Here is a 27,918-nt window from a genome sequence, read left to right on the forward strand (position 1 = left end):
TTTTATTTATGTACTCCCATCTTTTTTCATAGAAATCTCTTACCAAGACTGTTTATTAATGGTCAGACACTGCGAATTAAAAGTCTGATACATACTTTTAGTAGTGAAAACTATCCCTGGGATAGCCTGAGTGTGTCATTTGAGCTCAAAATTTAGCCTGGAGATAATATTGCCAATAACCACTCATGGTTTCAAGTTACACACTTTACACAGATGTACTGAGTGCTTTCCACGAGCCTGGCACTGTGTTAAGGCACATAAATAGCAACCAGATTAGTTGCCCAATTATGGCCAGCTCTAGCCCAAATACCAACAATGAAGGAGGATTCCAGAACAGTCATTACCACCTAACAGTGACCACAATCCCCTGGAAGGGAGCTCTGTAACAGGTGTGTGCCTCTGGGGCTTCGGAGGCAGAGCCAGCAATGGGATCCGAGTATGCGGGTAGCCCAGAGGTGACTGTAGCCCTTACTCGAGAAACCACACCAGGCCTGTGAGTCAGCAACCGAAAGAGACTGATATTATAGCAAAATGCTAAAGTGTTAAAGATAATCCACAGACCTAAACGATCATGATAGTGAGATTTTGGTTTAGAGAGGTGATTTACAGACTTCATGTGCGTCAGAATCACAGGGACTTGTTATACCCCCAAGTTTCTGATTCAGCAGACCAGGAGCCTACATACTTGTATTTCTAGAAAGTCTCAGGTGAGCCTGAGGCTGCTGGTCTGGGACCACAATGAAAACCAGTTTTGAATAATTAATGGAGAACAGATATATAGAGAGGAACTTAAATAGCTGCCTCTGTAACTCTTACATTATCTTACTGCTTAGAGTAGGCCTTTCAGGGTCACACAGGCCAGCATCAAGTTTCCCAAACTGAGCGGCCTTTAACCCGTCATCCTTGAGCCTTCAGGCTTTTCCCTCTGCCGGCCTGTCCATCCTGCCTCCTCAGAGCTGGGTGTCTGAAGCAGTTGCTTCTTAGCTTAGGGCTCAACTTCCCAAGGTAGTGCTTTTGTTCAGCCACCCCTAATGGGTGCAGAAGGTTGGTTCTCAGGCATGGAGGACTTCCTGAACTTCTGTAGTGTAAATTGGATTTAAAGGACAAAGATCTTAAAGGCCTTTGGAAATGAGAGATTAAAAAAAAAAGGTTCAGATGTAGAAACTTGTCAAAGGAGTGAGTGGGATGAGTTGAGGGGAAGGATTGACCTGACAGAAGCATGATTGCAAAGTGGTTAAGAGACACCTCCATGGAACTTACTTTGAGTAAAGGCTCCTTACCAGCTTTACTGTCACACAGCAGACCCCTCTAGGACCAGAGATCTTGGAACTTTTGCCAAGAAATATACAAGTATGTAGAGAGAAGGTTTTGCAAGCCGTTTCAATAGGGTTTCACTGAGTACCTTCCCCAACGGCTTAAATCTCTGTACACATGGCCAAAGTAGAAAACCCACAGATTTTACAGGACCTTACTTAATTCACATTATCGAGGTAGAGCATGCTTAGTCAAAAATCAATGGATCATTCAGAAACATGTAGAATCCTTTTGTTGTGAGCCAAATCACCTCCCTCCAAAACAAGCATAACAAGAGCTGCGCCACCATCTAGTTTAGTAGGGAGTCCTGGTGAGTAGAAGCTTATCCTAAACCTTGCAAGGGAGTTACACAGAAGCCAATACTATTGGCAATGAGTCAACAGGGCCTTCCTCATGCTGGGCAGTGGGTGCTAGGTGGCCTCACCACTCGGACAGCTCTACCATCAACACCCAGCTCCAAGCCCACCCTGAGACGCTGCAGCCCTCCACAGGGAAGAATCAGGTGAAAATAATGAGAGATGAAGTCCTCGGTAAAGAAGAATTTATTTTAAAAAGCTCTAGTGTTCTGGCCCCTGGCTGGAGCTAGTATGAAGTTACCTGCACAGGGCTGAAGGCAGGGAGGTGCAGGGGTAGAGCTGGGTTTCAATTGGGAGCGTCCCACCTCATCTGTTGTGCATTTTTAAGGAGATGGCAGTCCAGCTCCTGGTGGTAAGAAAATGTACTCCCAAGATTCGTGTTTTAACTTTACTCACAAGTTAAGCAGAAAGTCATTGGCCTCTGTCATGATTTCCCAAAATGAGTCTTGAGACGCTGGGATAGCAGCAAGGGGGCTCAAGCCCACACACGTCACTTCATTTAGTATCCAAGTAATAAATGCCAACCAGCTCTTCTGCTGCAGGACTTGGGTTCCTAGGCTGTCCACCATAATCCTGAATCAGGCAAACCCTCCTTCTTCTAGGACTCAGAGTGGCGAGCCTGCAGTCAGTGAGGCCAGGCAGCCACATACTTACTTCACATGTAAGCAGGAAGCCTGATTTCAGATTCAGCTACTCCTGTACCAGCAAGGATCAGCACTTGGGGTGGCTCTGGGGCCTCCTCCCGAGGCACAGTCAGCAGGGCCACTTCTCAGCCCTAGCTCTGGGCCAGCACAGTCCCTCGGTTCGGCTGCACCAGTTCACAAGCTCTTAGCTGGGGTTCTGGCATCTGGGGCTCAGCTAGAAACAGGTTGAACAGTGTTGCTAATTCTTCAGAGAAGTCCTGCAATAAGTAGAAAGATGACAGAAAAGGCAAACACATAATTCTGGATGGTTCATCCTTTCTACTAAAAATCCCAAATATCAAGCCCTGGCTAACTAGTGAGTAGACAACCTAGCCATCATATTTCCTAACTAACTTCTACACTGAAATGGACTTGAAATCTTGTCCTATGAAGTACTCTGGGATGGGAGAGAACTCTGACAGGAGGCTGAGAGCCATCTAGTGAGTACTTAATATGCACATTATTTCATCTTGACAAACCCATTCTATGGCTAAACAAAGATGAATTCTTTGCCCTAAATCATAACATTAAGTACTAGACAAGATTAAAATTCAGGTTATTGATTCAAAAAACCCACACTCACTATGCCATGCTGCTTTCCAACTATACCTGCCTTCCATCTTCCCTTCCTCCACTGACACGGTCCTTCATACAGTAGCTGCTCAAATGTGAAGAAGGCCCACCAGACCAGCTACTCCATTTTAGGGTGGTCCTGAAGACACTTGACAAAATCCACTGAGCTTGGAAAGATGCTAAGAATGCCAGGCACCATCACTTGCCCCCTTTCAGGATAAAAGGGACATATGATACCTGTTCTCTTTCCAGGTAAGAAGATATAAGGACACCTTACCTCTGGCCACTGGGCCTCACGGAGGCTATCCAGGCAGGCCTCTATCTCTTTCCGTCCCATCAGCCCTTTCTCTACCAGCTCCCGGAGCAAGAACAGCAGCAGGTCCCACTGCAATACACATGCAGAAGGAGGTCAGGGTGAGAGGAGGGCTGCACAGTGACCCTGACTGATACACATGACAGAGCTGCTGAGGAGGGAGGAGACCTGAGGTTAGCCTCCACAGGAGCCCATTCAGCATGTAACAAAACAATAAGCTGCCAGAAAAGGGGGAACAAAAGGAATAAGCTCATAACGTTTGGGGTGAGGGTGGTGGGTATGAGAACATGACCCCAGAGGGCTAAGACGCCTGTCTGCCCCTTATCCACTCACCTCCCTCGGCCGAGTGTCTGCCAGAAGCCCCACATTTCTTGGGCTCAGCAGCAGCTGCAGCGGAATGGGCACCTGAAAGTCTTCCTTCCACAGGGACAGCAGCATGTGCAGGAGCCTGCGAGCCTGCCCTCTCTCCAGCTGATGTGCCAGGGGCCCTAGGACAGGTATTTGGTCTGCAACTATGGGAAGAGAGGATAGCCCAGCTTTAAGAAATGGAGGCAGGGTCACCTGGCCAGCCCCTGGGAAGAGGAAGAACAGAAGAAAGTTTCGTGTTCTAGTCTTGCTTGTACCCAACCCTGAGATCAGGGGATCTGGCAAGAGAGCAAGGTGACAGAAGACATACCAAGGAGGGATGCTAACTCCACAGAGCACTTTGCCAGATGCTGCTCAGCAGGTGGGCACAGGAACTGGGGAGCAAGGAGATCCAAACATCAGCGCAGTCCTGAGCCAGTGTGACACTGGTGATCAGGCAAATGCAAGGACACACAAGAGTATTCTGCCATGTCCTACCTGGCGGCACCGCAGTGTCTGGCCCAGTTGGCCTAGGAGTTGCTCAAGATGCTCAGGCGACACTCCCTCCTCAGGGTCCCGGGGCCCTGCAGCCACAGAGAGCACATCCTAGAGAAAGTAAGAGAAGAGTTAGGCCTCAGAGAATGCAGCTTGGGGTGGGCAACAGCTGGTGGAGAGGCAGAAGGAAAAGGCAGGCAGGGCCCCTGGGGTGAAGTGACTGAGCCAAGGTGCCCCGAGTGAGTGGGAGGCGGGGGCAGGACAGCACAGCTGGGAGAAGCAACCAAGTGGACAACAACAGAGGGAACAGATGGAGCAGGTAAGCTGAGAAACAACATGCTGCCAGAGTTCAAGAGACAGAGCCATACCTAACCAATTTCCAGAGAGCATCTTATTCTGAAAGAATTTAGGGGAGCCCCCCTACTGCATACATGTAATGTTTTCTGTCCTTCATGCTTGTCAGTTTACCTCAGGAGATTCAAGGTTTCAGTACAGAAATCTGTCTACTGAAAACCAGCAGCTAATGGCCGCTTAGCCTTTCCTTCTCCCTCCTATATGCTCTTCTGTTTTAGTCATTCCTTTTTAGTCCCTAGTCCACGTCTCTGCTCCTTACACTACTATCCCAGACCAGGGCAAACCAGTAAAGAGTTGAGGCTTCACAGGCCATGAGGTCTCTGCGCAACTACTCAGCTCTGTGCCGCAGCACAAATGTAGCCTAGACAACTCGTAAATGAAAGAGCATGGCTGTGTTCCAATACTTACAAAGCAAGAACCAGGCTGGATTTGGCAAGTCAAGTTACGTTAAAAGTACTGATAGATTATTCTTACTGCCTGTAACTAAACAAACATTGCCTCCCACATAGAACATTGCTGAAAAATCACATCCCAGTACCAGGTGACTGCTCTTAGACTCCTACACCGCACATCCCCATCCGGAATATAATAAGAAATGCTCACATCTACCCTTTCCCCCTTCCAAGCGATTCAAGTACCAAAAATGAAAGGACAGCAGTTAGGAAAGCCATCCAATTCAACCCTTTCCTGCCTCATCCCAGTCAGTGTCAAACAAAACGGGAACCAGCTGGGTAACAAGCTGCGACAAATACTGGAGCTGACGTGAAAAAGGAGGGAGGCCAGGAAAAGAGCAGGGAGTGGGGAGAGGAGCTGAAGGGAATAGGGAGCTGTGTACTTTGATCTCGGAGATGAGGTGGGAGGGGAGGGGAGCATGGTGCTCACAGGCACGGGAGCAGCCCCTCCGATCCCCCCGGGCAGCCAGTTCTGGACCCTGGGCTCGAAGCATGCGACTCACTGCCGCTTTCACCTCTCTCCTGATCAGCGCTGCAGGTCAGAGGGAGAATAGAAAAGGGGTCAGCAGAGCAGCCCTGCATGGGCTCACCATGCCCTTTGCTTTTCCATCAGGCTCTGAGTCCTGTCTCCCCCAGATGGCCTCCAACTTCCTGCCAGTCCGCTTCTGAAAAACTTGGTCAGCCACTCCCCTCACCAGGGCCTTACCTGTGATGTTGGCTGACAACCATGTACAGGCTTTCTCTGTCGCAAGCCCCACAGCAATGTTCTCTGCACTGCTTAGAACCTGTGACACAGAAGGACTGCATAGTCAGGGGCTCGGGGAGGGTTGGGGACGATGATGAACGCCCAAGTCCACAGCTGACCCACCCACTGCCAGCAGCCTCACATGCATGTTCACGAGCACACACCTCTCCCACACCAACCGCCCAGCCCGCTAGCTCCAGGCCTCCTTCCTACGTACGGCTGCTGGAGTCTCCTCAGGGAGCAGTGCCCGGACGGCACCAGGGCTCTTCTTTTGGCAGAACCTAAAAGGAGACAGAGGAGGTCAGTGAAGTCTAGTTATTTCAACCTGACTCACAGAAGGACATGTCCTGAGTGTACTGATCATGTGGGTGGGGAGGGCTCTGCCCCACCCAGAAGCTGGGAGGGACAGGAACTCCAACAACCTGCTCTTCCAATACAACACAGACTTTGGGTCTCAAAAACTAAAGCCAAAAATAGCTTACAGAGGAAGGCAAAAAAAAAAAAAGAATGAAAAAAGTGGGGCGAGGACAAGGAATAAAGAATATGAGTATGAAAAGGTCAGAAAAATGTAAGCTAAGAGGAGAGGGTCCAAACAGACTGGTAGCTCTTACTCCCGCCCCTGGGTCAATGCCTGGGCCCCGTGGGGGCACAGCTGGGAACACAAGATCTCCAACAGCTGGGCTGGATCTCCCCCTTCCTGTCCCTGCGTCATCAGCTGCTCTTGAAGAAGCGACTCTGCCTGGCGCACCAGATCCGCCACCAGTGTGGCCCTGCAGCAGGGACAGCAATGTTTGAAGGTAGTTGGAAGGGTTGAATCAGAAAGGGGCTGCAAATTCAAGGAAATCTGGTCAGAACTAACTTCAAAGGAAGCAATTTCAGCCTCTCCCCAAATCTCACCCTTGGCCCTTCCTCCCCAATCCCCCCAATTGACTTTCCTTAGCTTGGCAATAAGGTATTAGGAGTTAAAAGGGAAAAAATGGTAAGAGGATGAGACTGGGACCCTCAACACCTCCAATGCCAAAGCCCTCAACCCATACTCACTTGATATGTTTGACACAGTTAGAGCCAATTCTCTCTGCCACAAACTCCACAGTCCTGCGCAGGGAGGGTGGCTGGTTGTGGAAAAAGGCTTGGGCCAGCTGTGCCTATGAGAGGGAGCAGTGCAGTGAAGGATTCCCTTTTCCCCACTGGGTGGCCCCCTGCCTCCACTCTGCCCCTCACCTGCAGTCCCTGGGTGGTCCGGAGAAGCTGGGTTCCCAGGCCAGTGGTGGTGGTGGTTGGGGTTATTTTCCTTACAAAGCCCCCACTCCGCCCACTGCTGCCTGATACCCATGAAGCGAGCAGTTTGCGAAGCTCTCCTGCATCAGGGAAGAACAAGTCCTTAGTTCCAGCCCCCCCCACCCCCCAACCCCACAAAGCATGTTGGACTTGAAGCATTTGTGGAATAAAGAGGCTGAGGCACCTGGGGTGTGCCTAACAACAAAACAAGCCATTAGGGTGTTAGGACCATGGGGTGCCTTTTGGGAATTCATGAAGGGACAGGCCAAGGACTAAGCACCAAGGACCACTGTGGGGAGGGGGACAACATGCATCTTCACCGATGTAGGGGCAGCAGGTATAGAGCAGGTGCTGATCCACCACAGGCAGGCCGTCCTGGGGAGAGAACAGGCCAGGATTAGGAAGGCAGGCAGTATGCCAGAAATGGGACAGAGAAATAATTTTTTTTTTAGTAACAATTTTTTTCCCCTTTATTGATTTTGAGATAGAAACAGAAACATCGATGAGAGAGAACATCAACTGGCCACCTCCTGCATGCCTCTACTGGGGATCAGGCCCAAAACCTGGGCATGTGCCCTGACCGGGAGTCGAACCGGCGACCTCTTGGTGCATGGGTCAATGCTCAACCACTGAACCGCACTGGACGGACTCAGGTAGAGAAATTATACATGAGTTCAGTCTTTATCCTGGCTTATCTCCTACTGGGCCTCAGAGAGCCTGCCTCCTTTAAGTCCTACAGACCCTACGGATCTGGCTGGACCCAACACTTACCAAACCATGCTCTGAAGCTTTTGTATCCATCTCAAAGACATCCAACTGACCCTCTTCCAGAAAGAACAGGTCCTCGGAGACTGTGGGAATCTGATGAGATATTAACACAGTACAAGCGCCAGTCAGCACTTCAGAGCTTCATCACACCTACCTCATGGTTTCAGGATTTAGGCAACCTTCCTCTGAGACTGGTCATTCCCACACCTCCTCTAACCTTTACCTCTGTCCCCAATCTTGATCAGATGCAGATATTTTCCCTCGCCCCATCTCCAGCCACAGTAGTCACCCCCCTCCTTTCCCAATCTGGGCCCTCACTCCATCAACCTGGAAAAGCCAGCCCAGGACAGCAAGCAGCAACAGCTTGTTCAGGAAGCACATCTCCCCTTCACCTTCTTTTGACAAAATCAAGTTCCTAAAAGGAAAATGAGGGTATCAGCTGAATTTGTGCAAAGGAAGAAATGAAGTAAAAGAAAGCTATGGCTAGGAAGGTAATTTTGAAAAGCAGACCCAAAAGGGACAGCTGTTGTGCAGGTGACCAGGATCTCCTCAGTGCCCCTCATATCTGCACTCCCTCTCGGCTGGGTCACAGAGGAAATAGAAAAGGGCAAATAACTACCCAGTGTCTTTCCTTGTGGGCCAAACCCAGCCTCTCCTCTGAGGGTGGGTTATAGCTATGGTACCAAATAGAAAACAGGCTGCTCAACTCTCTTCATAAACAGCAACCTCAGCAACATTCTCCCTGCACCATTTTTAGGCCTTGCCCTTTCTCTACTCACCGATGTAGACGTAGCAGGAGAGTAAAGATGCTGCGGTAATAGTCCAGCATGGGAACAATGTGGTCAGCCAGGGAAAGGAACTCCACCAGCCAGGGCACCGTGAGCACTGCTCGGTGGGCCTGCAGCCCCTGCTGCAGCAGAGCTCGTACGTCCAGGACTGGGGGCACCTGGCATGGCCAGAACTCAGTCAGCAGGTCCTGGGGGGCTGGGAATTATCTAACTCGTGGCCTTGTGGCTCCTCCCTCCTTACTAGAGCCCATATTCACCTGGCTTCTCAGGGCCAGAATGGAGTCCTGGAGCTCACGAGTCGGTGGTGGTTCAGGTCCCCGGTATGGCAGGAAAGCCACAAAACCCAGGAATTTAGCCAGAAGCCTCAGGCTGAGCAGCACCACAGCAAACTGCCTCCGTTCACCCTGCAGGGGGGTCAGGGAAATAAAAGGTCCTAACATAAGACTTGTAGAAAAAATCCAAATCTGTTACAAAGTTCTTGAAAATACCCCTTCCCTCCTAGGTCAGAACCCCTTCCATTCTCTTGTTCTGCTTTCTAACCTGCCAGTCCACATCTGATTCTCCATCTTCATCACTAGGCTCAGGCTGAGGCAGGACAAGGCTGTTGAGTTCTCGGATTTTCAAACTCAGACTATCCATAAGATGCTGATTAAACTGGAAGCTAGGAATGGGGGCAAGAAAGAAAAAAAGGCACTGGAACAGGTGTAAGAACCAGAATAGAGAAGAGGTGCTCCAGACAGAAAGGGTCAGTGGGGTTGAGAGGGAAGGCCCAGGAGCATGAGGTTCCTCATGTGAGTGAAAGAAGATCTTAAGATGGCAGGTTAAACAATGAGCTTGCCTCCTCCCATGATCACATCAAAATACAATTATAGAACAACCATCACTGAGATCCACTTGAAATTTAGCCGAGTCCTATAACTAAGGATATAAAGAAGCCACTTTGAGACTGGCAGGAGGGGCAGAGACGCTGAATGGGCAGGTCCTACACCTACAAGTGGTGATTAAGAATCCAGAGGGTGCCCTGGCCAGTTTGGCTCAGCGGTTAGAGCGTCAACCTACAGTCCAGAGACCCAGGTTCTGTTCCCGCCAAGGGCACGTACCTCAGTTGCAGTTTGTCCCCAGCCCTGGATGGGTCATGAGGGTGGCGACCACTCGATGTTTCTCTCTCTCTCTTCCTCCCTCTCTCCCTCCTGCTCTATCTGAAGATAAATGCAGAAATGTCCTCAGGTGAGGATTAAAAAAAAAAAAAGAATCCAGAGGGTTATCTCAGTTGTGGAGATCCATCCTGAGGAGCAAGGGATCTCAGCCCCACATCAGGCTCCCCAGCTCAGGCTACCAGTGCCAGCAAGTCTCCATAACTTCCAGCTGTAGAAGCCAGCAGGGACTGCATTCCTGTGAGACAGAGGGCTGCTGAGGTACCGGGGCTCCTCTTCAGGAGCCAGTGCAGTCTCGCTTGTTCACAACTCACTTGCTCTGAATCTAGCGCAGGGGCAGCAGCTTGAAAAGCTCCAGGGACATATGGGGAGGAATTGAATTGACTAGCTTCAGGGCAAGGGCTGGAGGGGGAGAGGTCAGGGCAGCTCTGTGTGGAGATAAAAACACTGGCAGGCACCACTGTTCCTTCTTGGAGCTCTTCCCCAACCCAGCCGGTAGTCTGTGCTCCCCATTATCTGTTCACTAGCTCTGGGGATTCCCCGAGGCCTTATCCCACCACTACTCATGTGCCTGGCTCGAGCCACTTCCAGCTACTTTTCCACACAAGTGACCTGCCTTGGTTTGTGCTGTGGACTTTCCTAAACTTTCTCAAAGGTTCACAAAACCCAAACATGCAAAGGCTGACCTTGGTTTTCCCTATACCTCTTGCTAAGCGACCCCAAACCTGGCACACGTGGCATCTGGTCTCCACTTGCATTGTAACTCCCATCAGGTGGTCCCAAGCCTTGCCAGTCTTAGACTGGAACATAGCTCCACCAAAGTGGCCAAAGCTTGGAACAAGTAGTGGCAGGCCTAAGCTCACACTGTGATGCCATCAAGGGGCACTAGTAGCAGCCAGCCTCGGTTCACAGCATAGCCTCTCCCAAGTACTGCCAAGCCCAGCACAAGTGGCAACCAAACATATACCACTTTGTAGCTCCAACCAGGTAGCCCCAAGCCAAGCACAAATGGCAGCTGACCTTGGTCTGCATTGGAGCTCCCTCCTCCTAAGAGGCTCCAGAACCAACACACCAGCTGATTGGCTTCAGATCACAACAGCGCACCAGCCAACAAGCTCCACAAATAATACAACTGAAGGAGGGACTTGATTGCTACCAGAGCCCTGCTAAAGTGACTCTTGCTCTGTGGGGTTAGCCTCCACACAGAAGCTGTTCACTATAGTCATGGCCAGCCCTCACAGCCAGTCAGACTGAGTCAATCCCACCCCACTGATGGGCCAAAAGCAATCAAGCCTCAATTACAACAGGAGGGCACATACAACCCACACAAAGGACACCCTGTGGAGCACCTAGCTCAGCGAACAGGGAGACTGTGCCACTAGACCTCACAGGACACTTACTACTTAAGGCTACTCTGCCAAAATGGAGATGTAGCAAATCCACCTAATATACAGAAACTAACACAGGTGGTCAGCCAAAATGAGGAGACAAACATGTCCCAAATAAAATAACAGGAAAAAAAACTAGAGAAAAAGAACTTAAACAGAACAGAAACAGGCAATCTACCAGATACAGAGTTCAATACACTGGTTATACGAATGCTCAACGGCCCTAGCCAGTTTGGCTCAGCGGGTTTGATTTCAGTCAAGGGCATGTACCTCGGTTGTGTTTTAGTCCCCAGCCATGGTCGAGGTCATGTGTCTCTCTCACATCAAAGTCTCTCCCCACCCCACTCTATCTGAAGATAAATGGAAAAAGTTTCCTCGGGTAGGATTTAAAAAAAAATCAAGAATGCTCAATGAAGCAAGAAGGACATGCGAGAGGAAGCCAAGCAGAAGTTGGCTGTTTTTGTTTTTAAAAAAAAGAATTCTCGCCCTGGCCGGTTTGGCTCAGCAGTTAGAACGTCGGCCTGCGGTCCAGAGAGACCTGGGTTCAGTTCCCGCTAAGGGCACGGGCCTCAGTTGCAGTTTGTCCCCGGCCCTGGTTGGGTCGTGCGGGCGGTGACCACACGATGTGGCCCTTTCACGTCGATGTTTCTCTCTCTCTCCCTCCCACTCTATCTGAAAAAAAAAAAAAGGGAAAAATGTCCTCAAGTGAGGATTAAAAAAAAAAAAGAATTCTCAATGAACAGCGGGGAAGAATAGATGAACTCAATGAGAACCTCAATAAAGACACAGGAACTATAAAAAAGAGCCAGTCAGAAATGAAGTCTACAACAACTGAAATAAACAAAACATTAGAAGGAATCAACTGATTAAATAAAGCAAAGGGTCAAATCATTGATCTGGAAGACAAGGTAGAGGAAAACACCCATTCAGAACAGCAAAGAGAGACAAAGAATTTTTAAAAATTAGTATAGTTTAAGGGGCATCTGGGACATTAAGGGAAACCACATTTGTAACACAGGGATACCAGGAAGGATGAGAAAGAGCAAAAAATTAAAAATCTATTTGAAGAAATAATGATGGAACACTTCCCCAACTTAGTAAAGGAAATAGACATACAAGTCCTAGAAGCACAGAGTGTCCCAGACAAGATGAACCCAAAGAGGCCCACACCAAGGCACATCATAATTAAAAAGTCAAAGGTTAAAGACAAAGAGAAAATCTTAAACACAGCAAGAGAAAAGCAGTTAGTCACCTACAAGGGAGCTCCCAAAAGACTATCAGCTGATTTCTCAACAGGAACTTTGCAGGCCAAAAGGGATTAGCACAAAATATTCAAAATAGCAAAAAGCAAAGACCAACAAAAAATTTTACTCTACCCATCAAGGCTATCATTTAGAATCAAAGGAGAGAAAGAATTTCCCAGGCAAGAAAAAGCTTAAGCAGTTCACCACCACTAAACCAGTATCATACAAAATGTCAAAGAGACTTCTTTACGAAAAAAAGAAGCCGGTGTGGCTCAGTGGATTGAGTGTTATCCCATGGACTGAGAGGTGCCGGTTCAATTCCTGGTCAGGGCACATGTCGGGGTTGAGGGTCAATCCCCAGTGGCGGGGGGAGGGGCGCGTGCAGTAGGCAGCCAATTGATGTTTCTCACATCAATGTTTTATCGTTCCCTTCCTCTCTCTCTAAAAAGTCAATAAAAACATATTTAAGATAAAAAATACAAATAAGAAAAAAAAATAGGAAAGAAAAAAATTCTCACTGACAAAGACACTTAAAAAGTGTTGACTAGCCCTGGCTGGTCTGGCTCAGCAGTTAGAGCATCGGCCTGCGGTCCAGAGAAACCCAGGTTCGGTTCCCGCTAATGGCACGTACCTCTGTTGCAGTTTGTCCCCGGTCCTGGTCGGGTCATGCGGGAGGCAGCCACTGATGTTTCTCTCTCTTCCTCCCACTCTATCTGAACAAAAAATGGAAAAATGTCCTTGGGTGAAGATAAAAAAAAAAAAAAGTGTTGACTAAGCCCTGGCTAGTTTCGCTCAGTGGTTAGAGCGTCGGCTTGTGGACCAATGAGTCATAGGCTCGATTCCAGTCCAGGACATGTACCTCGGTTGTGGTTTGTCCCTGGTCTCAGTCAGGTCATGTGGGAGGCAACCAGTCAATGTGGCTCTATCACATAAATGTTTCTCTCTGTCTCCCCCCACCCCTTCCCATTCCATCTAATGATAAATAGAAAAATATCTTCAGGTGAGGAATAAAAAAAATATAAATAAATAAAAATGTAAATAAAAATATAGTTGGCTAAACCAACTATAAAGCTGGTACAAAGGTTAAAAGGCAAAAGTAGGAATGTCATGTGTAATTACAATAAAAGGTACACACACACACACACACATAAATGAAGTGAAAAAAATGACAAAAACATAAATGTGGAGGGAGTAAAAATTGTAGTGATTTTAGAATATGTTCAAACTCAAGTGACCATCAACTTAAAATACACTGCTATAAACATAGCTTGGTATATATATATATAGCACATTTTAATCACAAACCAAAAATCTGCAAGAGATATACAAGATATAAAGGGAAAGGAGCCCTGGCTGGTTTGGCTTGGCAGTTAGATCATTGGCCTGTGGACCAAAGAGTCCACGGTCATATTCCAGCCATGGGCATTTACGTTGGTTTCAGTTAGTCTCCGGCCCGATTATGGTTGTGCGGGTGGCAACCAATTGATGTCTCTCTCTCACATCAATGTTTCTCTTTCTCTCTCCCTCCCACTCTGTCTGAAGATAAATGTAAAAATATCCTTGGGTGATGGGAAAAAAAAAAGGAGAGAGGAATCCATACACAACACTATAGAAAGCCATCAACATACAAGAGAGGAAGATGCCCTGGCCGGTTTGGCTCAGCGGTTAGAGCATCAGCCTGCGGTCCAGAGAGACCCAGGTTCGGTTCCCGCTAAGGGCATGTACCTCGGTTGCAGTTTGTCCCCGGCCCTGGTTGGTCGTGCGGGTGGCAGCCACTTGATGTGTCCCTTTCACATCGATGTTTCTCTCACTCCTCCTCTCTCTCCCTCCCACTCTATCTGAACAAAAAATGGAAAAATGTCCTTGAGTGGGGATAAAAAAAAAATCCTCACCCGAGGATATTTAAAAAATAAAAATAAAATAAAATAAAAAGAGAGGAAGAGAATAAGAAAGGAACAGAGAATTATAAAAACAATCAGTAAACAAAATGTTGCAATAACTACATACAGTGAAACCTCGGTTCTCGAACGCCTTGACTTTCGACCAAATCGGTATTCGACCAGGAGATTCGAGAAACTTTTGTCTTGGAATCCGAACAAATATTTGGAACTCGAACTTCCGAGATGAGCCGAGTTGAGCCGAATGGCGTTCATTCGGCCCAGTGCGCCTTGCTTGCGTCATCAGTGTGAGTGCAGAGAGAGAGTCACGCTTTGTGGAGAGAGTCACGCTTTGTGGAGAGAGTCACGCTTTACACTGAATTTAACCCTTAGACATACTGTACACTTTTATTTCTTGTTGAGACTTATGTTTTTCTACATATTATATACAAATTAGGCCAGTAAATAGGCATTTTCTGGGGCTTGGAACGAATTAATCCAGTTTCCATTATTTCCTATTGGGTTTCATTGCTTCGGTTCTCGAACAATTTGGTTCTCGACCGTCCTCCTGGAATGAATTATGTTCGAGAACCGAGGTATCACTGTACTTATTAATAATTACTTTAAATGTAAATGGACTCAATTCTCCCATCAAAAGACATAAGGTAGCTAGCTATACATTTAAAAAAACAAGACTAGTACATATGCTGCCTACAAAAGACCTACTTCAGATCAAAAGTTTTTGATGGAAAAGTTTTTCATTCAAATGGAAATGAAAAAAGCTGGGGTAGCAATGCTTATATCAGACAAAATAGATGTTAAACAAGGGTAGAAACAAGAGACAAAAAAGGGCATTTCATAGTGATAAAGAAAGCAAACCAATAAGAAAGTGTAACTCTCATAAACATCTATGCACCCAACATAGAAGCGCCTAAATATATAAAGCAAATGCTGACAAAGGGAGACAATAACACAATCATAGTATGGGATTTGAACATCCCACTGACATCAATGGATATATCTTCCAGACAGAAAATCAACAAAGAAACAGCTACCTTAAATGAAACACTAGACCAAATGGAGTTAATTGATTTTTTCAGAGTAGAATATGCATTCTTTTCAAGTACACATGGAGCATTTCCAGGACAGAGTACATGGTAGGCCACAAAACAAGTCTCAATAAATTAAGAAGATTGAAATCATATCAAGGTCTTCTCTGATCACAATGAAATGAAACTATAAATTACAGGAAGAAAACTAGAAAACACACAAACATGGAGGCTAAATCACATGCTACTAAACAATGAATGGGTTAACAATGAGATCAAGGAAGAAATCAAAAGATACCTGAGACAGATGAAAATGAAGAGACAGATGGAAAAAAAGGCACAGATGAAAATGAAGGCACAGATGACTCAAAGATCTATAGGACACAGCCAAAAGTTCTATAAGGAAAATTTAGGTCTACATCATGAAACAAGAAAAATCTAAAATAAACAATCTAACCTTACACTGAAAGGAACTAGAACGGAAAGAACAAACACAGCACAAAGTGAGTAGAAGGAAGGAAATGAAGATCAGAGCAGAAATAAATTAAATTGAGCCTACAAAACTACTGAAAAGATCAATGAAACCAAGAGCTGTTTCTTTGAAAAGATAAATCAATAAACCTTCAAGTCAGACCATCTAGAAAATTGAGAAGGCTTGCCGGCCAGTATGGCCCAGTGTATTGAGCATCGTTCCATGGACTGAGAGGTCCCAGTTCGATTACCAGTTAGGGCACATGCTTGGGTGCAGGCTCCATCCCCAGAAGGGGACATGCAGGAGGCAGTTCATCAATGTTTCTCTCTCACATCGATATTTCTCTCTCTCCCCCTTCCTCTCTTTCTAAACAATCAATAAAATCATGTTTAAAAAATGAGAGGGCTGAAATAAATAAAAGCAGAAATAAAAGAGAAATGACAACTGACACCACAGAAATACAAATGATTATAAGAAAGTACTACAAACAACTATATGCCAACAAATTGGACAACCTGGAAGAAATGGATAAATTCCTAGAAACATACAAACTTTCAAGGCTGAATCAGGAAGAAATAGAAAACACAAACACACTGGTAACTGCTAACAATATCAAATCAGTAATCAAAAAATGTGCAACAAACAAAAACCCTAGACCATGCCTTCACAGGTGAATTTTACAAACCATTCAAAGTAGAATACCTACCCTCAAATTATTCCAAAAAAGTCAAAGAGGAAGGAAGGCTCCCAAACTCATTTCATGAGGCCAGTATTATCCTGATACCAAAACCAAAGACATTACAAAAAACAAAAATTATAGGCCAATATCCCTCATGAACATAGATGCAAAAATCTTAAATATTAGTAAACCAAATTCCGTAATACCTTAAAAAGATCATACGTTGTATCAAGTGGGATTTATTCCTGGATGCAAGGTTGATTCAATATCTGCCAATGAATTAATGTGATAACAAAATGAAGGATAGAAATCATAAAATCGTAACAACAGATGCAGAAAAAGCGTTTGACAGAAATCCAACACCCATTTATAATAAAAATCTCAGCAAAGTGAGAGAGAACATACCTCAACATAATAAAGGCCATATATGATAAATCCCTAGCTAACATCATACTCAACAGTGAAAGCTGTTTTTTAACATCAGTAAAAGAAAATCCACTTTCACCACTTTTATTCAACACAGTATTGAAAATTCTAGCCACAGCAATGAGACAAGAAAAAGAAATAAAAGACATCCAAATTGGAAAGAAAGAAGTAAAACTCATTTTTTTGCAGATGACATGATACTCTATATAAAGAATCCTGCCCTGGCCGGTTTGGCTTGGCAGTTAAAGAGCATCGGCCTGCAGACCAGAGAGTCCCGGGTTCAGTTCCTGCTAAGGGCACGTGCCTCAGTTGCGGTTCATCCCTGGCCCCAGTTGGGGTCATGCGGGTGGCAACCAGTCGATGTGTCTCTCTCACATTGATGTTTTTCTCTCTCTCCCTCCTTCTCTCCCTCCTGCTCTATCTGAAGATAAATGCAAAAATGTCCTTGGGTGAGGATGAAAAAAAAAGAACACACCAAAAATTATTAGAACTGCTGTAGCCAGTTTCACTCAGTGGTTAGAGCATTGGCCTGGGGACCAAAGGGTCTTGGGTTCAATTACTGGTTAAGGGTATGTGCCTGGGTTGCAGGTTTAATCACTGGCCTTGGTTGTGGTTATGCAGCAAGTAATCAATCGATGTCTCTCTTTTATTTCAATGTCTCCGCTCCCTCCCTTCCCCTCTATTTAAAAATCAATGGAAAGTCCTGGCCAGTTTGGCTCAGCGGTTAGAGCATCAGTTCGCGGACCAGAGAGTGCAGGGTCCAGTTCCCGCTAAGGGCACATACCTCAGTTGCAGTTTGTCCCCGGCCCTAGTTGGTCGTGCAGGTGGCAACCACTCGATGTGTCCCTTTCACGTCGATGTTTCTCTCTTTCTCTCTCCCTCCCATTCTATCTGAACAAAAAATGGAAAAATGTCCTCGGGTGAGGATGAAAAAAAAAAAAATCAATGGAAAAATATCCTTGGGTGAGGATTAAAAACAAAAATTACTAGAATAAATGAATTCAATAAAGTAGTAGGATACAAAATTAATATTCAGAAGTTGGTTTCATTTTATACATCAATAACAAACTATCAGAAAGAAAAATTAAGAGAGACCGGAAGAAGAGCAGGGGTTGGTGGGCGGTAGAGGGGGAAAAAAAAACAAAGAAAAATTAAGAAAACAATCCCATTTACAAATGCATCAAAAAGAATAAAATACTGCCAGCTGGTGTGGCTCAGTGGATTGAGCACTGTCCCATGGACTGAGAGGTCCTGGTTCAATTCCCAGTCAGGGCACATGTCCAGGTTTTGGGCTCGATCCCCAGTGGGGGAGCATGCAGGAGACAGCCAATCAATGTTTTTCTCTGTCTCTCTCTTTCTCTCTCTCTCTCCCTTCTCTCTCTGGAAAATCAATTAAAAAGAAAAAATAAGAATAAAATACCTCCTTCAAGATGGTGACATAGGTAAATGCAGTTCTCACCTTCTCCCACAATCACATCAAAATTACAACTAAACTACGAACAACCATCATTCAGAACTACCTGAAATTGAGCTGAATGGAAGGCCTACAACTACGAAATTAAAGCAGCAGTTACATCGAGACTGGTAGGAGGGGCGGAGGTGTAGTTGGGCTGGTTTTATACACCAACGTGTGGTGTATAAAAATCAGAAAGCATACCTCAGCTGTGAAGGTCCTCCCTGAGGAGTGAGGGGTCCCTATCCCACACCAGTTCAGGGTTCCAGTGCCAGGAAAAGAAGTCCCCATCACTTCTGGCTGTTAAATCAGTAGGAACTGAGGCTGAGGGAGGCTGAGGCTGCTGGAGCCCCAGGCGGCTCCTCTTTTTTTTTTTTAATCCTCACCTGAGGATATTTTTGCATTTATCTTCAGATAGTGCAGGAGGGAGAGAGTAGGGAAGAGAGAGAGAGAGAGAGAGAGAAAGAAACATGGATGTGAGAGAGACACACTGAGTGGCCGCCACCCACACAACCCCAACCAGGGCCGTGGACAAACTGCAACCGAGGTACATGCCCTTAGCGGGAACCGAACCTGGGACTCTCTGGTCCGCAGGCCGACGCTCTAACCACTAAGCAAAACTGGCCAGGGCGAGGCAGCTCCTCTTGAAGGACCATGCATGGACTTATTTAGACTCGCTCCTTCTGGGCTCCAGTGTTGGGGAGGCAGCTTGAAAGGCACCAGGGGGTGAGAGCTGGAGGGGCAGCTTTCTCCTGGACAGACTGCTGTCAGAGGCCATTGTTTCTCTGGTGAGCCTTTCCGTTGCCCCAGACAGCCACCATATCTGGGACTCCAGCAACCTGGCTCATACTGTCTGCCCTGCCTGTGATTCCCTGAGGCCTGGCCCCATCCAACTTTCGGGCCCACCCAAGCTGTTTCCAATGGCTTTACCATAGGATTGGTCTGTCTTGGATCCTGATCAGATTTTCCAAAAATCTCTCAAACAAGCAGCGTTTGGTCTCAGCAAGCCCCATACCTCTCATTAAGTGGCTGACCTTGCCCCAGAGCCAGCACACCCAGTAGACAGCTTCAAACCACACTGAAGTACCACCCTCCAACCACCTCCATAAGCGCCACATTCAAGGAGTGGACTCAGTGGTTACCAGAGGCCTGCTGTAGTAAGTTTTGCTCTGTGTGGTGGGCCCCTACACAGGTAATCCTCCAAGGTTCATCTGTTTCTATCTCTCTCTCCTTCTCCCTTCTAAAATCAATAAAGGAAAAAAAAAACAAAACCCAAAGAACTTCTATGCATATATGCATAACCAATGGACACAGACAATACTGTGGGGAAGGGAGGAGGAAGGGGGTCAATGGGGGAAAAAGGGGAGACATCTGTAATACATTCAACAATAAAGTTAATAAAATAAAATAAAATAAAATAAAATAAAATAAAATAAAATAAAATACCTAGAAATAAATTTAATGAAGTAAAAGACCTTACTTGGAAAACTATGACACTGAAGAAAGAAACAAGAAGATACAAATAAATGAAAGCATATACTGTGCTCATGGATAGGGAGAATTAACACTGTTAAAATGCCTATACTATTAAGGCTATCTATAAATTCAATGCAATCCCTATCAAAATATCACTGGCATTTTTTTTCACAGAACTAGAATAATTCTAAAATTAATTTACTTTTTTCATCTTTATTGTTGAAAGTATTACAGATGTCCCCCCTTTTCCTCCCTTTAACCCCCTCTTCCCCACTCCTACTCCCCTCTCCTGCTTTCCCCAAACTATTGTCCATATGTAACCACAAAACACCCCCAAATACTTACAGCAATTTTGAGAAAGAACAAAATTGGAAGTATTACACTACCTGATATCAAACTATACTTCAAGTCTATAGCAATCAAGAAAGCTTGGTACTGGCATAAAAACAAACACATGGATCAACGGAACAGAATAGAGCCCAGAAATAAATCCATGCATATATGGCCAATCAATCTATAACAAAGGAGGCAAGAATATACAGTGAGGTAATGACTGCCTCTTCAATACATGGTGTTGAGAAAATTGGACAACCCTATGCAAAAAAGAAACTACCACTTTCTTATACCATATAAAAAAATAAACTCAAGTCTGGCTGGTATGGCTCAGTGGTTGAGCATGGACCCATGTACCAAGAGGTCGTCAGTTCGATTCCCGGTCAGGGCACATGCCCAGGTTGTGGGCCCAATACCCAGTGGGGGCATGCAGGAGGCGGCCAATTGATATTCCCTCTCATCGATATTTCTCTCTCTCTCAAATCAATGAAGAAAAAATATTTGTAAAATGAATAAATAAACTCAAAATGTAAGACCTGAAACCACAAAACTCCTAAATGAAAAACAGGCAATACATTCTTTGACATCACTTTTAGCAATATTTTTTTGGATATATCTTCTTGGGAAAGGAAACAAAAGAAAAAAAACAAATGGAACTACGTCAAACTAAAACATTTCTGCACATCAAAGGAAACCATCAACAAAACAAAAAGACAACCTACTGAAAGGAAGAAGGTATTCACCAGCAATATATCTGATAAGGGGTTAATATCCAAAACATAATAAGGAACTCATACAACTGAACACCAAAAGACACCCAAACAATCCAATTAAAAAATGGACAGAGGACCTGAATAGATCTTTCTCCAAAGAGGACATACAGAAGCCAGTAAACATATGAAAAGATGCTAAAACTTAATTATCAGGAAAATTTAAATTAAAACCAAAATGAAATATCAACTAACACTCGTCAGAATGGCTATCATCTAGACACAAACAAGTGTTGGCGAGGATGTGGAGAAATAGGAACCATCGTGTACTGTTGGTGGGATTGTCAGTTGGTGCAGCCACTATGTAAAACAGTATGGAGGTTCCTCAAAAAAAAAAAAATTAAAAATAGAACAACCATATGACCCAGCAATTCCACTGCTGGGTATTTACCCAAAGAAATCCAAAACACTAATTCAAAAAAATATATGCACCCCTATGTTCATTGCAGTATTATTTACAATTGCCAAGTATGGAAGCAACCTAAGTATTCACTGACAGACAAATGGATAAAGATGTGGTACATACTAAATGTAATAAAAATTACTCAGCCATAAAAAAAGAATGAGCCCTGGCCAGTTTGGCTCAGCGGTTAGAGCATCGGCCTGCGGTCCAGAGAGATCCGGGTTCGGTTCCCGCTAGGGGCATGTACCTCAGTTGCAGTTTGTCCCCGGCCCTGGTTGGTCGTGCGGGTGGCAGCCACTCGATGTGTCCCTTTCACGTCGATGTTTCTCTCTCTCTCTCTCTCTCTCTCTCTTGCTCTCTCTCCCTTCCACTCTATCTGTACAAAAAATGGAAAAATGTCCTCAGGTGAGGATAAAAAAAAAAAAAAAAAGAATGAAAGCTTTCCATTTGTGACAACATGAATAGACCTCGAGGGTATCATGTTAAGTGACATAAGTCAGCCAGAGAAAGAAAAATACCATATAATTTCACTTATACGTAGACTAACAAACAATACAAACTTATACAGAGCAAATTGATGGTTACTAGATAGAAGGGGTATCGGGGATATGGGCGAAAAAGATAAAGGGATTAGGAAGTATAAATTGCAAGTTATAAAAACAGTCATAGGGATGTAAAGTAGAGCATAGGAAATATAGTTAATAGTATTATGATAACTATGTATGGTGTCAGATGGGTACCAGACTTATCCAGGTGATCACTTTGTAAGTTATATAAATTCCTAACCACTATGTTGCACACTTGACACTAATATAATATTTAATGTCAACTGTAATTTAAAAATTAAAAAAAAATTAAATAAAAAGAATAAGGAAAAATAGAACAGCAAGTGTGAGCTAGAAGGAGCCCAGATATCACCCAGTCCCATCCTGTTATATTCCAGGCAAAGGAGAGAGAACCATCTGCCCTTCTGGGAAGCCAAACCCCTCCTGGCCTCTGTCCCACTCACTGCAAGACACAGGAACTTTTACCTGCTGGCACTCAGGATGAAGTCCCTGAAGAATCCCTGACAGCCTGGGAAGGAAGGGGGTGGGCAGGGTCCACCACTGCTCTGAGGGGCTGCAAGCCGTTCCTGTAGACGCCGCAACCGTCCCAACTTGTCAGCTCCAAGCATACTTAATACATCCGGAGCCTCACCCAAGATAGTGCCCCCAGCACCACCATGACTCTGACACATCTGGGGCAGTGGGGAGAAGAGAAATAAAAAATTTTTTAAAAAAGTAAGTTTTTCTGGAAAGAATAACTAAACAAAATAAAGAGGAAATAATAAACATTTATGGAATGCCAACCCTCTATCAGATGCCATAGATACATTTTTTGAGGTAGGGTTATGTTCTTGTTTCACAAGTGAAGAAACTGCAACTGCAAGATGAAACATCTGCCTAGGGTCAATAGAGCTAGGATCTGAAACCAGGCTCATCTGAGTCTTAAGCCCACACTCTGTCTACCACAGCAGAAATCAAGGGCCAGGAAGCAGTAAGAGGCTGAGGTCAGGCAGGAAGGTAAGGGGACTGAGGAGGCCCAGGGAGATGGGGGTATAGGGCATGTGAGAGAGTGCCCTGGTTCCTCTCTGGCTGCCTGAGTTTCAACTACCACCCAAGAAGCAGAACTCTTGTTCAAACTCCAGCCCAGGACCTTCCTGGCTGTCTGCCCTATCCCACAGTGCCAGCCATTACTTGGCTGTCTATAACGCCTACTGTTGACTGTAGATTAATTTCCTGCTGGGGCTATTACCTGGAGAAGTTGTTTTTGGAAAAGCCGAACAAAATGACTGTGGCTGCAGGCTGCAGAGAGCTGACCCATCATGGCTCTGAAGAATAAGAGGCAGGAACGAAGTGTAAGGGAAGGTGGAAGGGGGTAGATGGTAGATCTGAGAGAACAAACCAATTCTTGGGCCTTTCAGCCCTTTACCAGGCCCTTTGAGCAGACTTCTGCCGTAGTTGGCCAGCACAAGAATGTAGGAAAATATAAGGGACACTTTCCTCAGCAGTGAGACCCTTTCAAGCCTACAGATACACTTAACCAAACAAGAAATAATATCACCCCTCTAATATTCAGTCCTCACTGAGAGCCACTGAACTTCATGACCCATATGGAAGATAGATCACTGGACAGAGGACATTCTTTCTGCATCCTAGTTATATAGCTACGCAAAGTGATCAGAATTGCCAAACTAGACGATGGAGAAAATGGAGGGTGGAAAGGATCTCACTAGTATCTTAGGTCAAGACTCAAGCAACCTGGAGTAAGAACTTTGCACTTTTCCAAGCATTCACCACCACAGAACATTTCTGAGTAGAAGGAGCTCGCAAGACAAATCCCTTCGAGTAGAGGCAGAGTTGGCAATAACAGGAGAGATTAAGGATAGAAGATAACAGCTTCAAGCAGTGGAAGAAAAGCCTTCCTCCAATCAGCCACCCAAACACCACTGAGCTGCTTGCTACTAGAAGCAAGCAAGACAAGGTGACCAGTGTTTGTGCACCTACCTGATCCTGCTGCCCAAGCCCTTCTCAAAATCCCAGCCAGGCTCCTCATGGCGATCTTCCCACTCTCGGAGTACCTCATAAAATACATCCCTGACAGACACACAAGAACGCCTGATGAACTGAGGAACAGTCTATCTCATTCCCAGCTGATCTAACTCAATCCCAGGAGCACCTTCCCTAGTTCAGAAGAATTGAGGACAGGACTACCCACAGCCCCATTCCTTATGTTCTCCAAAGTTCTCTACAGGATGATAATGCTATAATCCAGTAACAGAACACCACATGCCTGACATACTTCTGTGGATACTGAAAACTGATCAGCTCTCTCTTGTCTGAAAGCCCTGTGACTAAAGTCATGCACCTGTGAAAAGGCTCCTAAGGTCAGGGGTGCAAGTCCATGGGCATAAAACACCTGTTAGTGCCAATTCTAGTTTCTATAAAAATGATAAAGGTTGCCTATCCCAGAGTAAATGTGGCCTCATCCCCTCCCCGCAAATTCCCTTTTCTTATCACCTCTGTTTTTTAAAAGTATGAAAGGCTCGGTCACTGGAGAAGTTGGCACGATTGTCAGTTTCTGGCTGAAAGGAGACAGCTTGAACAGAGGGTGGCATCGCCAGAGAGACCTAAAATATGGCAGTGACATTAGGGACAGAACCCTGCAGAGTGCATGCTGAGAAAACTTCATCCCCTTATTCCTGCCCAGTTAGACCATAGGATAGTAGAGTGGTGTGAGCTGGGCTGCCTGAATAATGAGGCTGGGTAGGGTCAGGTCTGGATCAGTAGACATCAAAGATGGGGTCAGTACCTTGGCAACACTGCCCTCATAGGCAGCTCGAAGGCGGCCTTGCAGAGCTGGTGAGAAGCATAGCAGCCGCTCATTCTCAGCCAACAGCTTCAAGGTCCCTTTGTCCAGGTAGGAAAGAACTCTACAGGATCAAGAGTACATATGACTGTAATGGGACAAACAGTGCAAATAGGGAGCTGGCACCTGCATACCACACAGAGTATGGAGCATGGAGCATGGAGCATGGAGCATGGAGCAGGTATGTAAGGCAAAGCCGCAGGCCAAGGATCAATGATGATGAACGTAAAAAGGGAGGAAATACGATCTTATAGAGCAGGGAGCAAGAGAGCAGGACAGAAACATGAAACATTAACTCAAAGGTCAGTGACCAAGACCACAAGGAGCAGTTTGTTTCTTTCACAGGTTAAGTTCATAGTCTTGACAAAAATTAAAGGGTTACATGTAGGAAAAGGTCCAGAGTCAATGCACACTTGTGTTAAGCACAAGCCTGTACTCCAAGTGGCCAGAGAACCAAATGGACAATAGGAATAAGGCTCAGATGCCTTAGCTGGGGAAACTCACTGAAACTGATGTTCCAAAACCTGCACTGCAAAGAAGACACAATCGTGGACACTCTGGAATAGTGGGCTTTCCAGGGAATCTAGAAGGATAGTATCAATCTGTCAGTTAAGAATTATTCCATCTCCAGAGCCCATTTCTCAAAGAGAGCCTTGCTCACTGACCTAGGGCTCCTGCACTAGGTTCAAGGTCACTGTCCTTGGCAGCCATCATCCTCCGGGCAGTAAGGAGCTGAAGGACGAAGAAAAGCTCCAAGAAGAGATTTGGCACCAGGTTTTCTGTATATAAAAAAGAAACCCTAGCACACTGAACACCACTCAGAACCTAGGCTCAGTTCTACATGCCTTATCAATTCTCTTACCCTATAGTTCTGTAACTCCACTCCGATGCCCTTTCTTCTCACTCACCTGCAATGCATGAAGAGTAGACAAGGGCTACCAGCTCCAGGCGCTGGTGGGAAGACACTTTGGCAGGGTCAGCAGGTTCAGCTGTGAGGTTTCCTGTCCGGGTGGGGAGGGAAGACCCCAATTCTGGGGTGGGACAGGTGGGAGCAAGTGACTGCTGCAGCTGCTTAGAACTATGGAGACAGAGACTTCATGAGCAGTCAGCCTGGCTTCCCTTCCACAGCCATCTCAGGTTCAAGAGAGGACATCCACAAACCAGGAAACAGACCCAAGGTTCTCAGGGGGCAATCAATATAAGGGAAAAGAAAGCCTCACAGATCCCATCCACCCTGACCCCAGGAAGGACGCTAACATCCCAGGGAGCAGCAAGGCCATACCGCTCCTTCCTAAGCATCTCTCGCTCTTCTTGCAGACTTCTGCACCCTGGGGTAAGGCCATAGCCCCAAGGGCTAGAGTCCAGAACTGAGGACTGGGAACTGGGGACACAGTTGATTGGAGGTGAAGTGAAACAGGTCTTGGGCTTGGAGAGCGACCGCTCTTCGCTCACGGGAGTTGGGTTGATTCTGCGTGAAGGCTTCGTCCTGCTGAGAGTAGCCACAGGTTTTTCTCAAATTCCCACTTCAAGCAGCCTGACAACAGCTGGGGGCCCTTGCAACACGCCCCTCACCATTGTAGTTGTCTCAGTCCCAACCTTCTAGCAATTACCACCCTCTACTAAGGAGCGCCCAGTCCTAACTCATTGAGTCCCCTAGCACAACCTTCGCACCAAATCTCCTGGATGAGGGGTGATCCTCACCCTGCATTGCCGGGAGGAACCGAGCCTACTGGAGGAAACTCTTCCAGGTTGCTGAGGTTTGGCGGATCAGAGCGCGCGAGGCTGGGGCTGCTTGGGCTGCAAGGGGCCCTAGGCCTCCGGCCCCCCGCCCAGGGCAGGCTCTCCCCGCTGACCCCCTCCTCCAGGCTCCCAGGGACGCGGCCCCCTCGCTCGCGGGCCTGCCCGGAGCCCCGCCTCCTGCCCCCGCGGCGCGACGAAGGAGCCTCGGCGGTGGCGCTCAAAGGCTCGGTCGGAGGGAAGAGCTGGCTGCGCGCCCCACGGCCGCCCCGCGGCGGGCCCCCGGGCCTCCCTGGCAGGGCTGCCGAGGAGCCCGGGGCCTTGGCGGGGGTTGGGGGCCCTTGCGGGAGGACACGGCTGCTCTGCTCCCTCAGGAAGTTCAGCAGGAATGGCACGAATTCCTTCCGCAGTGGCCGGAGTGAACTCAGCGCGGCCGCCTCCCCAGGGTCATCCTGAGGGAAAAGCGGCGAGAGGGTCAGCTGCCAGCCCAGGGCCCGAGCAGCGGAGCGGCCCCCAGTTGGAGCGTACTCGGCCCGGGCTGACAGCCAGTCACCGTAGAGCAAGGGGACCAAAGGGGTCGTATCTCCCGCAGAAAGCGGATTCGGGTCAGGCCTGGGGGCGTGTCGGCGCTGCTACCTCCGAACTCTCGGCGCTGCGCGCGATCCACCGCACGGCGGCTGCGACCGACACCTCCTCCCGCAGCAGCGACTCCAAAACGGCCGCCATTCCGGTCCGGGCGCTCCGAGGCTAATGCGCAGGCGCCACGCGCCGCGGGCGGCCTGGGAGGGGCGGGGCCGGCGCCGAAGAGAGACCGTTGGGCCGCGGGGCGGAGGGGCGGGGCGAAGGGCGGGGCCTGGGCTGGCGGAACTTCCCCGGGCTAAGTGAGGTTTGACTCAGGCCTCCAGTCGAGGCCGGGGCTGGGTCTGCAGTCGCCGAGTACAGGCCCGGCGGTGTGGGGACTGCAGCGGCGCCGCTATGGGTGAGCCCCAGCCCTGGCTGTCCTACCCCGTGGGGCGACCTGCCGGGACCCGGGGACGCGGTGGGAGAGACCGAAGAGCCGGGAGAGCGGCCAGACCGTAAAGGTGAACTATTCTCTTGAGAGAGACCCTGCCTGTATCTTCCTCGATAGGCACATTCTTTTCTCTCCAGAGTTAGTTTTCCAGATTCGCCCGTCATCACCCTAAAAAAGTTAGCCTAACCTCATCTGACCTTTTTCAAAGGCTGAGTTTTTAATCCCCCCGGCCCAGGCGGTACCCATAGGTTTTCCAGCACTCACCGTCACTGATTGGCCATTTAAACTTGAAGCCAGAATTCTTGCTGGGGGGCTTTTTATAATCCTCCTCGCACAACCCTTGAAGTGCCTCAGGCTACCCTGCAGTCTCTCTTTACATCCCTACACGTTGTAATGATGAGTTTACACCAGGTTAATATTGCAACTACTTTGCAACTGAGATGTTAATAGGCATATTCATGATTAGCTTTTGGGAGCTTGAGTTATTTTTTAACTTATCTTATTTTGAAATACATGAGAGCCAGCCCTTTGGATGTTGCTGCTCACTGAGAAATAAAGAAAGGGAAACCAGGC

At 47.0% G+C, this 27,918-nt stretch overlaps 1 protein-coding gene across 4 annotated transcripts; it reads right to left on the bottom strand.

Annotated features, from left to right (window-relative positions):
* Positions 1–1,845: 1,845 nt before the first annotated feature.
* CDAN1 (codanin 1) lies at positions 1,846–27,059 on the bottom strand. Of its 4 annotated transcripts, none has more exons than XM_036255747.1 (28): positions 26,970–27,059; positions 26,298–26,785; positions 25,879–26,082; positions 25,505–25,674; positions 25,262–25,375; positions 25,101–25,179; positions 24,540–24,660; positions 24,248–24,357; positions 23,735–23,824; positions 22,983–23,058; positions 22,220–22,425; positions 9,005–9,125; positions 8,722–8,868; positions 8,456–8,622; positions 8,004–8,091; positions 7,680–7,769; positions 7,229–7,283; positions 6,852–6,988; positions 6,672–6,775; positions 6,242–6,400; positions 5,848–5,911; positions 5,592–5,670; positions 5,269–5,417; positions 4,083–4,190; positions 3,916–3,979; positions 3,573–3,751; positions 3,204–3,311; positions 1,846–2,571 (listed from the first exon to the last, which is right to left on the bottom strand). In XM_036255747.1, the coding sequence occupies exons 1-28, from the start codon at positions 27,057–27,059 to the stop codon at positions 2,446–2,448; spliced, it is 3,693 nt and encodes a 1,230-aa protein (XP_036111640.1). In that variant the 3' UTR covers positions 1,846–2,445. The 4 variants fall into 4 exon arrangements, with proteins under 4 accessions (XP_036111640.1, XP_036111630.1, XP_036111619.1 ...); XM_036255737.1 differs by having other exon boundaries at positions 25,879–26,085; XM_036255726.1 differs by having other exon boundaries at positions 3,573–3,811; positions 25,879–26,085.
* Between the last annotated feature and the right edge of the window lie 859 nt (positions 27,060–27,918).

This window comes from Molossus molossus, unplaced genomic scaffold (genome assembly GCF_014108415.1).
Source record: "Molossus molossus isolate mMolMol1 unplaced genomic scaffold, mMolMol1.p scaffold_m16_p_1, whole genome shotgun sequence".
NCBI lineage: Eukaryota > Metazoa > Chordata > Mammalia > Chiroptera > Molossidae > Molossus > Molossus molossus.

Bases quoted from the DNA above. Each gene is read 5' to 3' on its own strand.
- CDAN1 (XM_036255726.1), bottom strand. From the start codon at position 27,059: ATGGCGGCCGTTTTGGAGTCGCTGCTGCGGGAGGAGGTGTCGGTCGCA. The intron at 25,376-25,504 runs GTGAGTGAGAAG...TTTTATATACAG, and splicing joins CTACTCTTCATGCATTGCAG to AAAACCTGGTGCCAAATCTC. The intron at 6,401-6,671 runs GTGAGTATGGGT...TCCCTGCTGCAG, and splicing joins AACTGTGTCAAACATATCAA to GGCCACACTGGTGGCGGATC.